The sequence below is a fragment of the Pimephales promelas genome, chromosome 5 (genome assembly GCF_988280905.1).
Source record: "Pimephales promelas chromosome 5, fPimPro1.hap1.1, whole genome shotgun sequence".
Classification (NCBI taxonomy): Eukaryota; Metazoa; Chordata; class Actinopteri; order Cypriniformes; family Leuciscidae; genus Pimephales; species Pimephales promelas.
This window is the reverse complement of record NC_142773.1, coordinates 16,075,148-16,090,630: the sequence shown is the minus strand read 5'-3', so window position 1 is coordinate 16,090,630 and position 15,483 is coordinate 16,075,148. Positions and strand designations below refer to the sequence as shown.

General features: G+C 36.4%; 1 protein-coding gene across 5 annotated transcripts in view; it reads right to left on the bottom strand.

Moving 5' to 3' along the window:
• The window catches only part of apoltp (apolipoprotein lipid transfer particle homolog), a 64,111-nt gene that overhangs the window by 36,339 nt on the left and 12,289 nt on the right, over window positions 1-15,483 (bottom strand). For 3 of the 5 annotated variants that reach the window (XM_089131029.1, XM_089131027.1, XM_089131030.1), the window contains exons 14-33: window positions 15,073-15,231; window positions 14,864-14,982; window positions 13,178-13,360; window positions 12,945-13,100; window positions 12,316-12,500; window positions 12,045-12,227; window positions 11,086-11,177; window positions 10,818-10,987; window positions 8,965-9,118; window positions 8,742-8,821; window positions 8,442-8,622; window positions 6,840-6,995; window positions 6,628-6,758; window positions 4,428-4,586; window positions 4,114-4,294; window positions 2,349-2,560; window positions 2,038-2,226; window positions 1,776-1,918; window positions 673-835; window positions 112-195 (exon numbers count right to left, since the gene is read on the bottom strand). In XM_089131029.1, the coding sequence (XP_088987155.1) occupies window positions 112-195; window positions 673-835; window positions 1,776-1,918; window positions 2,038-2,226; window positions 2,349-2,560; window positions 4,114-4,294; window positions 4,428-4,586; window positions 6,628-6,758; window positions 6,840-6,995; window positions 8,442-8,622; window positions 8,742-8,821; window positions 8,965-9,118; window positions 10,818-10,987; window positions 11,086-11,177; window positions 12,045-12,227; window positions 12,316-12,500; window positions 12,945-13,100; window positions 13,178-13,360; window positions 14,864-14,982; window positions 15,073-15,231 (3,080 nt within the window). The remainder of the gene's footprint in view (window positions 1-111; window positions 196-672; window positions 836-1,775; window positions 1,919-2,037; window positions 2,227-2,348; window positions 2,561-4,113; window positions 4,295-4,427; window positions 4,587-6,627; window positions 6,759-6,839; window positions 6,996-8,441; window positions 8,623-8,741; window positions 8,822-8,964; window positions 9,119-10,817; window positions 10,988-11,085; window positions 11,178-12,044; window positions 12,228-12,315; window positions 12,501-12,944; window positions 13,101-13,177; window positions 13,361-14,863; window positions 14,983-15,072; window positions 15,232-15,483) is intronic. The other 2 variants (XM_089131028.1, XM_089131031.1) reach the window with 1 other exon arrangement.

Sequence of the window (15,483 nt, the reverse complement as noted above, 5' to 3'; positions counted from 1 at the left end):
TTATGATCCTATATAACTTAAAATGGTACTAAAGAGAAAATGAGACTAGCTCATTATTTAGGTGTAAGACGGCACTGTTCAGATATACATAAATCATCTCTGCTTGCTTACCTGTTTGTTTTGGACTGTGACGCAGATCTTTGAGTCTTGAGGAATTCTCTCAGTGCTGAAAGACTGGACTATTGAGGAGCACACCTAACAAATAAACCATATTAAACAACAGTTATTTTCATTTCATTCATATTTTCATTGAAATCTGATTGTATATATAAGTAAGTCATTGAATCATTAACTCAACACATTTGTACAAACCACTGAGTCTTTCAGGAACACAACTACTGTTTTTGCTTTGGGGAAGCGCAACCATTTATTCTTTTTTTTTTGGAAATATTTTTGTTGCTGTGTTCTAGCTATATTGTGTCTAGTTCTATATTGTGTCTAGTTACTAGCCTATTATTGAACTGTTGTATAAAAAATATGTGGCCCTAGTATTTAAATTAATTGTGAACGAACAAAGCTAGCAATTAACATAACGTACCTGACTTACTGCAAGGACTTCAGTTTAATTCTGGGGTAAATTACTTGGGTGACTCTACCAAAATAGCTATGTACTGTAATACAGGCTATGAAAAAAAAATTAAGAAACAGCGAGTAGAAAAAGTTTAGACTCACATATGGCTGATGTGGTTGAAATCCTAGAGTCAGGATGTGAATGGCCTTTTTGTTTCCATGTACAAGAACCTTTGACTCCAAAGTGTAAACCTTCTGATGTAGATCACTTGTGAATGTCTCCTGGAGGATGAGACTCTGAGGGAGAAATTTGAATGGTTGTCTGCTGGAAGAAGCAAAAACATAACTAAACACGCTTAAATATAGTGTATTACCAACGCAGCACTGTGGTTAAAATCAGCACATTGTTTCTACTGCAGTCGCCACTATCACCACTATTCTTAAAGGGCACCTTTTATGGAAAATTCAACTATGGAACATCTATGGACAACAACTATGGAAAGTTGAGGAAACCTTGTTTGTATAGTGTTTAACCACACGTTTATAAATATATATATTTTTAAAAGATATTGTATTAAAAACTGCATATATGTTCTTGTTCTGTAAGTTAGCCATCTTTTCACATTTGCCACAGAAGCACCTGTATGACAAGTAAACATGATGCAACAGGTCCCTTGCATAAATACATTTCGCTTGTACGTAGCAAACTTTATCACAGAATGTGTATGTAGTTCCAAAATATTGCGACATTGTTAGTGTTTGTGTGTGTCAGTGTGTGTGTGTTGCACATCCATCATTTTAAAGGGGACGTAATTACAACGCTATAAGTACATAAATGTATCAAATAACCATACCGAGACGTAGTGGTCCATTCTCATTTGTGTTTATTCTTCCGTTCGTAATCTTGGTCTGATCAGAGACTATATATTACGATTCAAACATGTACGCTGAATGAATGACATTCAAAACAGCGCTCTCTCACTCTCTCAGCCCGTCTGCTTAGAGTGACTGGCATAGGTATCAAGTTACGCCCTCATCCAACGGCAGGGCGGGGATATGCAGCTCATTTGCATTTAAGGTGGTATACACCAAAACAGGTCATTTTTAAACAGGCCCCAAAAATGACTTTTTCAAATGGTTATAATAAAATAACTATAGGGTATTTTGAGCTGAAACTTCACAAATACATGCTGGGGACACCAGAGACCAATATTACATCTTGTAAAAAGGGGCATAATAGGATTGTTTTCATAGTCAGGACAGACCTGAAATTTAGCTTCCATCTTTTCTGATAAACCCTCCTGTCCTTCCGTATCTCCTCTATGGCACCCTCCATCTGTAGCTCTGCATAAGGGTTTTTGAGATACGACAGGGTCATTGTCGTCATCAGAAGCCTCTTCTTTAGCTTCTGCTCAGAGAGAAAACAAAGTACAGATGGCTAACTTTGATGCAAATTCAGGTTTGGATCAGTACACATTTTGGACACACATTAAAACCACAAAAGCATGAACACATGTTTTCTTGTACCTTATCCAGAGTACTGAGAACTGCGGAAATATTGAGGTCCTGCTTGCCATAGCCTGCACTTATCTCCAGAGTCTTCACTTGCTTACCATTGCCAACAGAGATTTCCCCATGCAAGGCTGGTGTCCAGGCTGTGCTGATGGAGTATGAAGCATTAACTCCACGCTTACCCAGCATGCTCCACCCACCAACCTGGAACGATACCAGTGCACTTAAGATCATGCACTTATCCTGAAACTGACCATCTAAACATTTCTAAGGCTCAGGAATGAGGTAGCTTGACAGAAATACAGAAAAACTGAAGGTACACTCACCTTGATATAACTGACCGTCGGCGTGAAAAGGTGTAGCTGGCCTTGCCGTTCTTTACCCCTATCCTTGAAGAAACCCTCGAGTGTAACACTTCGGATGTTCACTAGTTTCCGCGTGGTGACCTCAGAGCTAAACTGAGTGATGCCACGCTGGGGCTGAGTTAGTTTTTGAGCAATGTAGACATAGACCCAGGGTGTATCCATGTTGAATGAACCTGTGGACATTAGAAATTATATATTAGTTTATATGCAGTTAATTGTTTTTGTCATTCCATCTTCTTCGATAAAAAACATTTATTGTAGTGGGAAAAGAAATGTGTTAGAATTTTCAAGTATATTAATAATAATTTAGTAATTTTAAATACTTTTGAGTCATACTCCAGCCCCTAATAGTGGTCTCAATGGTCTAAATAAAGTAAAACTAAAACATATAAAAACAAAATTCAGACACTGGAGGAGGCTGTGATTGGATATTTTGGGGGGTTTCAGAGATGGAATGTAGATGTAAAAGCGTTTGAAATATGGACAGTAAAAAAAAAGAAAAAAAGATATTGCTTCTGCTTGGAAAAATTAAGCCAAAGAGTCCCAGTAACAGTTGTTGCAGAGTTTGTCTTAGTCCGAGTCGCAGTAGTGATCCTGTTGTGAGCCATGACATCAAGGTCACACCCACAGACTCAATTGCAAGGACAGCTGTCAGTCACGATGTTACACCCCGTTTTTATAACTTTTTCTTTTAATTTGAACACTTTCGTTATAAGAAATATATAAAATGACAGAGCTAAAATTGAGAGCTAAGAGACCAAATCTCATAAGACAAATTCCAGTGCCTCACATCCCAATCTACTTACTAAAAACTTACATTTTCAAAAGTGAACATATCTGCTTCAAAATTTGCACTTTTGCTATGAGTGTGTGTAATTTACATTGTAAGCCTTTCTCAAAGGAAAATTCCACCAGTGAGTTAGTCTTCCGGGATTCTGACATCATATACCTGGTATGACATCGCTTTGTAAGCCAAAACGCAGAAAGCAAGTTAGCATTTTAGCAATTCCGGTTCCATCTTCCTGAAGTCAATGGGGTTTTGCTTAAATGGCTGAAATATAAGGTCTGTGTGAACACAAGCTCAAGACACTTACTTTCACGTTTTATTCTACGACATAAAATACTTAAGTATTACCCAACTCGTGATTTTTAAAGCTGTTACTTGTCTTGAAAAATGCGCTTGCTAACAAGTGGCTAAATGGGCAGTCGAGGAGATTAAGGTAAACTCAGTCCACTTTTACAGCATCGTCATGCTTATAATTGTACTCTTATACACAAATCTGACTCAAATGTTCTGGTAAAATGTTTTAGATAAAAACTGGAAGAGTTGTGTGAAGCTTAGTGATGGTTGTATTTGTGGGACCGTGGTGTAGTTGGTTTATAGCCTACCTTTAGGTTTTTACTTCTGCCGACTGCATTTAGGCATCGACATTTAAAAAAAGTTGTGTTCATCTGTGATAATTATCTTGATGACCACTTGGAACTATCATAAACTTTTGTTGATCACACAGCTTTTTTTTTTTTTGCGATTTTCCAAAATCCTATGGAAAAATCCTATTGGGTTTTTGTCGAGGGAACCAGCGTCATGCTAACTGCCGGTTGGCCTACAAAGTAGCCAAACGTTGTGCTGGGTTTTCCTATTCCTGCGATGCGAATAGACCAAAAAGCAGTTCCTTCCGCCAATGGTTCTGGTTGGTGACCATCAAGGGAAAATATCCTTACACACCTTCCCACTTTTGAAGGGAGGTCTTTGACACATCTTTCCAGTGGACACCGGCTACCAAAGGAATTTGATTGTTGTAATTGATTTTCAGGTGGGTGCTGCTCTCAGATTTTTCTTTCTTGAAATAAGAGTGCAGAAGCTGAGTTCTGTAATTCAGTCCTCTGTCTAGGAGTCGCAGGCTGAGCTGGAAAAGTCAGTAGTATACATTATTATTATGAGACACAATAGTAGAAGACCACAGCATAAACAATAATGTGAGATAGCACATTTGATGTACACATTCTATATTCAGTTGGAAAATTTTAGTTAAGTTGAACCTCTACGGCATAACTGGTGAGGCCGGGTCCAGACTTGTTTCTGAGCGATTGATTGAAGAGAATCCTGTATTTGTTGCTGCTCTGGTTCCACTGCTTTCCATAGCTTACATCAAGAGATGACTGAACATGGCTTGGGCTCCGTTCATGTCTAAGGTGAATCTGTTGGTTGAAACATTCAGCAGGTTTTCATATTTGTTATCATAAATCAGCATAGAATGTGCATTGCACTGTGGTACAGTACTAGAAGTGCCATGCCAGTACATTAATTATGTACATTATGTACTTTACATTAATTATGTAAAGCTATGATTTTGTCAAGATCTATTCATTTTTTCAAAAAAAAAAATCTCTCTCTCTCTCTATATATATATATATATATGAAGAGTTCAGATGCAAAAGCCTCTAAGTGCCATTTGAAATTTTCTTCTTTAATGATCATTTTTATCAAGCTTGTATATTTAAGTTCAGTAATTTCACTTAAATGGCAATGATAACTTAAATAAAATATACAAGTTTGATAAAAATCATCATTAAAGAAGAAAATTTAAAATGGCATTTAGAACTCATCTGAACTCATCTTTTTGCATCTGAACTCTTCATATATATATATATATATATATATATATATATATATATATATATACACACACAATTTACACATACAATCAAAACACACCTCTTCTATGATGAGCATGTTTTCTGAAATAATGTAACTTCTGAAATAAAAAATTCATCAAAACATAAAACAGGAAATTATATCATTGAGTGGACCTCTGCAACCCCATATGACCCCATATGTGTCATGGTTTATAAGATTTATAATACAAAAATTCAGATAATATTATCTTTTTAAGGCAATACTGGTTCAGGTTGTAAAGTGTAATTAACTGTGACTCCTTAAAAACTTAATGATATTTATAAATTAATAATTCATGATTTTGTAAATAGGTCTTTTGAAATATAATCTTAAAAGTCTCTTCTGCTCATCAGTGCTGCATTTATCTGCATGATCAAAAATACGGTAACACTTTATAATATAAGTACACAGTAATAAAGTACTTACAAATCCTTTGCAAACTATTAGTTTATAATTAATTAATATTTGATATATATATATATATATATATATATATATATACAGTATATATATATATATATTAATCCCTACATTGTTAATATATTAATATGATATATACAAATAGAGTTCTTCATTCATTGTCACTGATGTAATTGTTTAATTAGCCTAATGTTTAATTAGCTCATTTGTAATGTTTTTTATGCAGTTAATAACTCATTAATATTCACCGTAAATAGTTCTCACTTTAGATTAGGATATATATATATATATATATATATATATATATATATATAGTCACATCAAGCTCTTAGAGAACAGTGAAGATGAATCTAATAATAATAATCTAATAAGTGCAGAGGAATGTATTGGTGGTAGAAAAAAATAGAAAAATACATATGTTTAATGTTTAAATACATCAGTTTGAGTTATGGGTAGAATTAGGGGATATAATACACTCAAACCCTCCATGTTATACATAAAAGTTGGTTTTAAAGCACTTAAATGACATTTTCTGATTTTCCGTGACCTAAGTAAGTTGTTAACAAATGAAGAACTCACTATTTGTATAAAGTTTATTAAAATATTAAGAATGTAGAGGATACAAAACTATGAACTAATAGTTTGCAAATGTACTTAGTATACTGACTGTATACTTATTATAAAGTGTTACCAAAAATACGGTAAAAATAGTAAATTGTGAAATAATGTTATATTTTAGGATAAAAGTTTTCTATTTTACTAACTTTTAAAATGTAATTTATTCCTGTGATGGTAAAGTGTCACATGATCCTTCAGGAATCAGTCTGATATGATGATTTGAAGCTCAAGAAACATTTCTTATCATTGTTGAAAACAGTTGTGTGTTGTAGAAACCGTGATACATTTTTTCAGATAAAGTTCAGATAAATAGTTTGAAATAAAAAAAAAAATCAGTATTTACTGTCACTTTTGATCCCTTTATTGCATCATTGATGAAAAAGGTTTTCATTTATTTTGAGCCTTCAAACTAACTGTTTTTTTACTTGATGGTTACACCACATAGCATTTCTCATTTATTTTTTCTTGAAAATGGTATAAAAAAAATTGAATATAAAAGAAAACTCATGAGAAAATCGATATTACCTTGTGGTTTAGGTTGATGAGGTGGGAACAGTGGAGTTCATGTGTTGCTGTCATACGGTACGTATGTTCTGGGTTCGACTCGCTGTGAAGGTTCTGGTTCATGTGACACTCTTGCATGGTCTGTGAATCCTCTGAAAAATATATCAGGGAATGACGAGTCTGTTGCGTTCTTGTCTTGAACTGTCGCGTTTTTTATTGTATAAATGACTTACCTTGTACGCCATACCTAATCCTGACAGCAGAGCTCCACTCTGGGCCCCTTTGCTTTACTAACCCAAAAACTCTGATGCTGACAGCGCTAGGCAAAATAAACCCGGCATCTATAGAATAATGTCTCTGGCTATCTTCCAGACTTCTCTCCAGCTGCACTGTGAAGTGAAGCAGAACATAAAGAGCTGGCAGCAAATCATTATATCACTGGAAATGATGTCCCAGAGTAACTCGAGGTCAATAGAGAAAAATCAGTTTTAACAAGTATGTATAAATCTTTCAAGAACTACCAAGCTCCCAATGTCAAAGCAATAAAATATCCATCCATCTATCTATCAATCAATAAAAAGTTCCACGTTATTTCCACTTTATGTCCACTTTAGACATTATACTTGTAATTTAGCAAAAACATGTCAACAAACTCTCATTAGAGTATTGATGGACTAGTAGACTGTTAGGTTATGGTTAGGTGTTAGGGTTTGAGTTAATTAGTTGACTTGTATTTGCCAAGTTACTTAAAGTCAGTAGAATGTCTGTTGGGGGACCATCAAAATAAAGTGTTTGCAGATATTAAAGGAGTAGTTTTTGATGAAAACATTCCAGCATTTTTCTCCATATAATGGACTTCAGTGGGAACCAAACGGTTCAAGGTCCAAAAGATACTCTCAGTACAAACTGCAAACTGTTCAAAGGCCTTTAAACGATTCCAGACGACGAGTAAGGGTCGTATCAAGCGAAACGATGGCTCATTTAATAAATAAATAACAAAGTTTAAGTTTTATTAATACTCACCTTGCTCTGTTCTGTGTGACTCTCCTGTTCGAACTCATTCATCAAAATGTCTTTTTCCGAGTCAATTCGTTCGTTTCGTTTGTTGAATGAACCAAATGACTCGGAAAAAGTTTCGTTCATTTTGATGAACGAGTTCGAACAGGAGAGTCACGAACGTGCATCCCAGAACAGAGCAAGGCGAGCATTTGTGCTTATAAAACTTAAACTTTTTTATGTATTTATTAAATGAGTGATCATTTTGCTTGATGAGAGCCTTATTCATCGTCTGGAATCGTTTAAAGCCCTTTGAACAGTTTGCAGTTTGTACTGAAAGTGTCTTTTGGACCTTGAACCCTTTGGTTCCCATGAAGTCCATGATATGAAGAAAAATGCTGGAATGTTTTCATCGAAAACCTTAATTTCTTTTCGACTGAAGAAAGAAAGACATGGATATCTTGGATGACATAGGGGTGAATAAATTGTCAGCATTTTTTTTTTTCAAAAGTGAACTACTCCTTTAAGCAGACAGTTTACTCTAATGACAGTTAGCTGATATGTAGTTGCAAAATTACTTAGTAGAATGTCTAAAGTGGACTATCGAAAGTTTTTTTTTTTTTTTTTACGCCTTTCGCAATGCTTCATATGATGAGTAGTTCAAAACAAATTTGAAATGATCATATTTATTACTTTAAAATGTGTATTTTGTATCATGCTTAGAATTCCACATTGACAAATCTTTCGAAATGCCTAATGAATAAAAATGAGAAACTGAATGAGGAAAAAAAAGGCTTTTGGGACCATTAAAAAGGTGATCACTATTAGAATATTCTTGCCTGAGAGTGATGCGTCCTTATTGAAGACATTTTTAAGCAAGGCCTGTATTATGAACTTCCTGTTGCGAGCATGTGTGGTGTTGACCGAGAGGGAGAATGGATGTCCATTTGCTGCTACTTTGGCATCAAGATGAAAGTGGGCTCTCGTCTCTGAAGCAAGATTCACCATCTCCAGTAGTCCCTTAGGCACAATGGTGAATGATTTAATGAATCATGGTCTTGACTAAGACAGGATTCTTGAATAATACATCACAACAGCTTTTCTTGGGACTTTACAAAGCAGATATTCTTCTCACTCACCTTTAAAAAATAATGGTGGATGTTGTCAATCAGTAATTCGATTCTGCCTAAATGTTGGTTGTTTAATTCTTCAAGCTGCGCTGTGAGAAAACAGATGAGAAAACGTTCACAGAAACTTTCATACGATAAATATTGTGTTTGATGCAATTGTATCATTGTTCTTGTGTAAAAGCAGCCTTTTAATATCCATAAGGAAATCCATTTTTGGAAGTGGGTTTGAAACCTTGAATGAGAATGTTTTTCAGGGGATGTATTATTTTCAAGATCAGCCTTTTCGGACTGAGATTGACATCCAGGGACACATCTCTTGGGATAGTGGATTGTGGCGTGCCAAGAAAGAGAAGCAGAGTGGCTTCCAGCGGCATCCAGGAATTCCGCTGTCAAAGATCCACAGAAAGATCGTTATGTTGACGTTCCTAATCTGAATGGATTGATACAAGAGTCACTATGATTTTCCCAAGTAAGACATGTTCCTGGATCAACATATTTTAATCCGAGGGAAATGATAGGAAAATTACACCCTGGTTTTAAGCCTAAACTTGACATAAGCCGCGTTTCCACCGCAATTTCGAGGAACTATTTGTCCCAGGAACTTTTTTCATAGGAACTTTTGGTAACACTTTACAATACAGGTGCACTAATATGCATTAATTCATGCTTAAGTAATCCACAGATAATCATGAGTTAATGTATAACTCATGAAGAACTAAACCATTAATTAATGATTACTGCATCAGCAACTAATAAAGAGTCTATATGATTAATAGATTAAGTAATACACGAATTGCTATTAATTCAACGTGCCATTGTGTATTAATTCCTTAATAACATATTTTATTAACTAATAGTGTAAATTAATGTGTTAATTACCACAGTTAGTCAAAGCATTGCACTTCAACTTCCAGTTGTCTGCTTTAATTAATCATTAGCTAATGATTTTTAAAGGTATCATTATGTTATGACTTTACTTGTTGGGGCACGTCATTATTAACTAGTAATATAGTAATTGTAGTAATTTGCACATGAATTTGCACTAACAATGAAGTAATTAATCATATATTAATGCATATTAGTGTACCTGTCATATTATCTGGAAGCTGAAATACAAGGCTTTGGCTCATTCTGGTAATTAACATATTAATTAACACTATTAGTTAAAAAATGAGTTATTATGGAATTAATCCACAATTGCATATTTAATTAATAACAATTAATGTATGAACTAATACATTAACCTTACAGACTCTTAATTAGTTCCTAATGTGGTCATCATTAATGGATAGCTTAGATAATAATTAGTTACACATTAATTCAGTATTATCTGTGCATTAGTTAAGCATGAATTAATGCTTATTAGTGCACCCGTATTGTAAAGTGTTACCGAACTTTTTTTGCCCCACATCGGTTGCTTACTGCGTTTACACTGCGGACTGAAGTACCGGGAAGATTTTGGTGACGTTGAACTGCGTGTGACTGCTCCTCCCAGTCTGCACATTTGTTTTGAGTTTTGAGTGCGTTTTAAGTATGGAGGAGATTCAAGCTGTGCTGCTTTTGTGTGCGATCTATTGGTTTACTTACGAGGTAATTAACCAAATGGCAGAAAAGAGACGAGCACTTATACTAAAGCGTATTCAGAAAGCTCGTAATGCTAGATATAAAAGTAGACATTTGTTATCAGCGGACATTGACCGTGAGATGGATGGGACGAACGCGTGCCATGGGGCAGAAAGAACAAGTGGTAAGAACCAATTGGCATATTCAGCGCACAAGTCCCACCCCGAAAGTTCCCGAACTCTGAAAAAGTATTACCTCGCCAGCAGGGACTTTCTGGGGGGGGGAATTTTTACCTGGAACTTCATTTAGACCCTGGTTCCTTTGGTGTAAACACACTGAGTACCACCCCAAAGTTCCTAGTTCCTGGGGAAAGTTCCTGTGGTGGAAATGCGGCTATAAACTTTTACCTCAAATCTGACTGGTTCATTGGAATGTTGTTTCAGGATCAACAAAGATGTTGATCCAGGAACATGTTAAACTTGGAAAAATCCTGTACACCCTCATGTCAGATATCTTGCCTACCTGGGGTACAAAAGTATAGGCCGCCTCCAAGAGGTACTGGTTGAGACCTTTGTCCAGTTTTTGGAGTCTGAGAGTAAAAAGAACTGGGCCCAGTGGTGGGAAGCCTTTTCCCATCAATGTCAAAGGATAAGTGATATCAGAGCATAACTGCCATCCAAACATCTTAGACCCTGCAAAAAAAAATGTCGACACCAGGTGGATTGAATTTTTTTCCATGAACATTTTTTTAAAGAAATGTGTAGCTAATGTTGTTTTAAAACAAACTCACATGTTTTAGGAGTGCAAGTGTTCTTCTCCTTGAGATTTCTTGTGGCCATGAGCTCCACTTTACTGTCCCCACTCACACGAAACATTCTGGAGCTGTCTCAACAATTTTAGAGTCAAGATAACCATAACTTTTAGGTTTGATATTCCACTTTAGACATTAACTTAATTGGCAACTACATGTTAACTAACTCTCATTAGAGCATTGGTGTTGACTGTTAGGTTAGGGTAGGGTTAGGGCTAGTAACGTAAGTTGAAAAGTACTTGTGAAGTTATTTACAGTCAGTAGAATGTATGTTGGGGTATCATCACAATAAAGTGTTAGGAGATAGTCCAGTAATACTCTAATGACTGGTAGTTGCAAAGTTACTTATACTTAGAATGTCTAGTGGACTATCGAAATAAGATGATAGCAAGTTTTATATCTCATTCAGTAATTTAAATAAATGTTACACGGTGCAACCATCATGTACATACTATACTATGAATAGATTTACATGTGCACATCTTAATCTTTATTTTCAAAAAATGTGAAAATGAAGTAAAAACGTACATTAATGATATTTATGAATTTATTTAAGAAGAATAAAAAAGTTGGGAGGAGTGGCGTCACATGACATTGCCTGGTCATAAAATAACATCTGAATTATTGTCTGCAATGGTCTTAATGATTTTATTTACCATTTAGCTTCTAAATGTTGTTTGCACCACATGACTTTAATTTAGAGGACAAAGTTTTAATAAGCATTGTAGCAGTTTTGTCGAAAGGTTTTTTTTTTCTTTTTTTCTAAGAAATACTAATAGAAGATCATTCCAAACACCTTAAGGTTTTCTTTCCAAGGATTTCATTTCTTCATTATGGTATCCGTAAAGTTGTAAGATCCTGACATTTTGTTCTTTATTTCCATCTAATAACATATCAAAGTGAATTTACATATTTATAATAAAAAAAACTGTTCATACCTGAAGGTCAATATATCCATGACATCTTCTGGAGTATTGAGAACCACTTTCAGGCTCTGCCCATGGTGCAGATATACAGCTCCATCCAAGCTGGTGAAGGTTTTGAGTTGAGTGACCCACTCTAATCCCACACGACCAAACGCTCCATCCACTCCTGCTCTCACAGAGATGGCGACCAGTGCACTGCGGACGAGGACAAACAGGACGTGACTTGCCATCATGACTTCTACCTGACAGCACAAAGCCATTGTTAAAGCTACATCAGACATACTTTGGTTTGACATAGCCAGCCAGAGAAAAATGTGACCAATTCTTATAGTTAGCGGTGCCTTTAAGTCTGAGGGACAACAGAGTGGACATGTTGATGCTTAGCCTCATGGGTAATCCAGAGAGAGATGGTAAAACCAGTTCCTCTGACAGCACAATTGGCCTTTGACTGATTTTAACCTCTTGACCCTGAGAAAAAGGACAAAATGAAAACAAGAATAAGGTTTAGTCTTATTATTGTCAAGTCACTGTTATTGTATATTATTATATTATATTACATGTATATTATGAGAAAATTAAAGTGTTTTTTGACCTTGGATGTATATAACCCTATTCAAGGAGACCTCAAAAACAAACTTAGGAATTAAAAACCATCAATGTGAATCTTGTAATTTTATAAAAGCAGTTACATTCATTCAACTCAAAACTGGAGTTGAATTTGAGTGTTTGTATTAAACAGTCCGGGATTTAGATGTTGTGTTATATTATTATGATGACAAAGTTGTAAAATTGGACATAATTTTACACAGGTGAGGTTTGTAAGTGATTTTTGTCACACTAAAACTATTGAAAGAGTGAATATTGAACCTCAGAATATTCCTTTAAGTAACATCTTGAGAAATAATTTTTTACCTTTAACAACTTGACAACAACGCCAGCTGTACTAAGTGACAGCTTTCTCTGATATGCTTGGAGGTCATCACAGGTCATAAAGGTGAGGTCATTGCCGAACATCTTCACATTTATCCAACATCGGAAAACATCGTCTCTTTTCCTCTGCTCTGTGAACTTAAACAGTCAAACCCGGTCATGTCTGATGTAGAGCCAAATAACAGACACAAAACCACCATCCGCAAGACTCTCACCTTAGTCTTGATGGAATTTAATGCTGTGGATTGACAGCCTTCACTGTCACTGTTTCTATCATTCTGTCCATGCCTCGTGGAGTCTGTTTGAGCCTTAGGTCTGGCATGATCAGCAGATGCAAGAGGGTTCTCCTCAAAGATTGTTTTCAGAATAGGCTCTAGGTTTTCCATTCTTAGGCTAATCTAAACAAATAAATAAAAATAATATGATTGAACTTTTCATTCGCTACAAAACTACTAAAATATTTGTTTTCTGGCTAACATAATCTAGTTCCCCACATAGCCTAGACTGGTCTGCTTTCAGCCTTACACTACCCCTTTCATAACCCCCTTACCCCGGAGGTTACACCACCTAGTTTGGGAATCACTGGGTGGTGTAACCTCCGGGGGAAGGGGGTTATGAAAGGGGTAGTGTAAGGCTAAGGGATAGTGTAAAGAGAGCAGATTGTTATACAAAATAAACCTCTTTGGGGTGATACTAGAACACTGCATCACGAAATTATCCCTCTTACTATGCTTCTTGACACATACACTCACGATTGGGAACACCATACTGATAGGTCCAACCCCTTACGCCTTAATTCTACGTGGCATTGATTCAACAAAGTGCTGAAAGCATTCTTTAGAAAGGTTGTCCCATATTAATAGGATAGCATCTTGCAGTTGATGGAGATTTGTGGGATGCACATCCAGGGCACGAAGCTCCCGTTCCACCACATCCCAAAGATGCTCTATTGAGTTGAGATCTGTTGACTGTGGGGGCCATTTTAGTTCAGTGAACTCATTTTCATGTTCAAGAAAACAATTTGAATTGATTCAAGCTTTGTGACATTATCCATGCTGGAAGTAGCCATCAGAGGATAGGTACATGGTGGCCATAAAGGGATGGACATGATCAGAAACAAAGCTCAGGTAGGCCGTGGCATTTAAACGATGCCCAATTGGCACTAAGGGGCCTAAAGTGTGTCTAGAAAACATCCCCCACACCATTACACCACCACCACCAGCCTGCACAGTGGTAACAAGGCATGATGGATTCATGTTCTCATTCTGTTTACGCCAAATTCTGACTCTACCATCTAAATGTCTCAACAGAAATCTCTTCCTGGGAAAGTGCCTGCACCTTGTGGCTCAGTTCATGGGGCTGAGTTGGATTTCTGGATCTTTAATTCTTCAGATCACAGTGAGAAACTCATGTTGTCTGCGTCTGACTCTGAGGGGTTGGATGTACAATCAGACTGCTGCTTCAACAGAGCAGCTTCCTCAATCTGGCACATTTGAGTAGCTGATACGGGTTGTTACTCAAGCAGTGGCCAAGTTAAACATTGATTGACCAAATGAGAAGCAAGCGGTCATTCGTTTCAAGCTTGATGATAGCTTCCTCCCCTCAGCTGGAGTCCAACCTCATTGCCGCCTTCTCCCGTTCTTGCTTGACCTACACACTGAGGTATAAAGGGGTGCTTGGAAGAACACATACTCAGCCTGTGTACAAACCCAGGCCACCTCGACATATTATAAGTTGGTCTGGAAGTGCAAGCGTGGGTATGGGGCGATGCCTAAGCCCTCAGCCCACCCCTGCCCATACCTAGTTATTTCATGTGTGAAATCAGTTATTAGATTAGAAGATTATGAAGATAAACTGAAGTGTTCACTTGGGAAATACAAACAGATGTCGAACAGATTCACCTCCAGAAGATTGAACGCTCTTCCCAGGATGTGAACAGTCAGATTCGCCATAGCATAACGTGGAAGAAAAGATTCAGGGGAGAAAACCACAGTTCCCTCGATGTTTGCAGCGGCCACTCCTGAAGCAGACATACAAATAGGAACAATTAAAAGTGTTATAAATAGAAAACTATTGGAAACAGCTGGAAAAGTTACATTGTGTCTAGTACCTGTATCCACTGTGTAGTCCATATGCGAAGAATATTTCCATGGTTCAGCTTCGAAGTCTTTACTTATAATATCATCTGGCAGTGATTCCATCAGGTCTTTCTTCAGGGGGTCTTCTGTTTTCTGGATATTAAAAAGGTGACTCCAAACAAATGACCCAACTGTGGATATATCATGGAGAACATATGACAATGGGTCTCGTTTTATAGCTGAAGAGTGTTGCAAATATGAAGGTTGAAAATATATAACCATTTCCATGCACAAGTAACATACAGTTTTTGGCTCATGTGTGACTTACACTTCTTTTATTGTTTAGTGATGTTTACACTCATATTGACCTTGCTGACCTTGACCTTTGGTTTTTTTTTAAGCCATATTTTATTACATGTTTTTTGCACTGATTTTTAACCCCA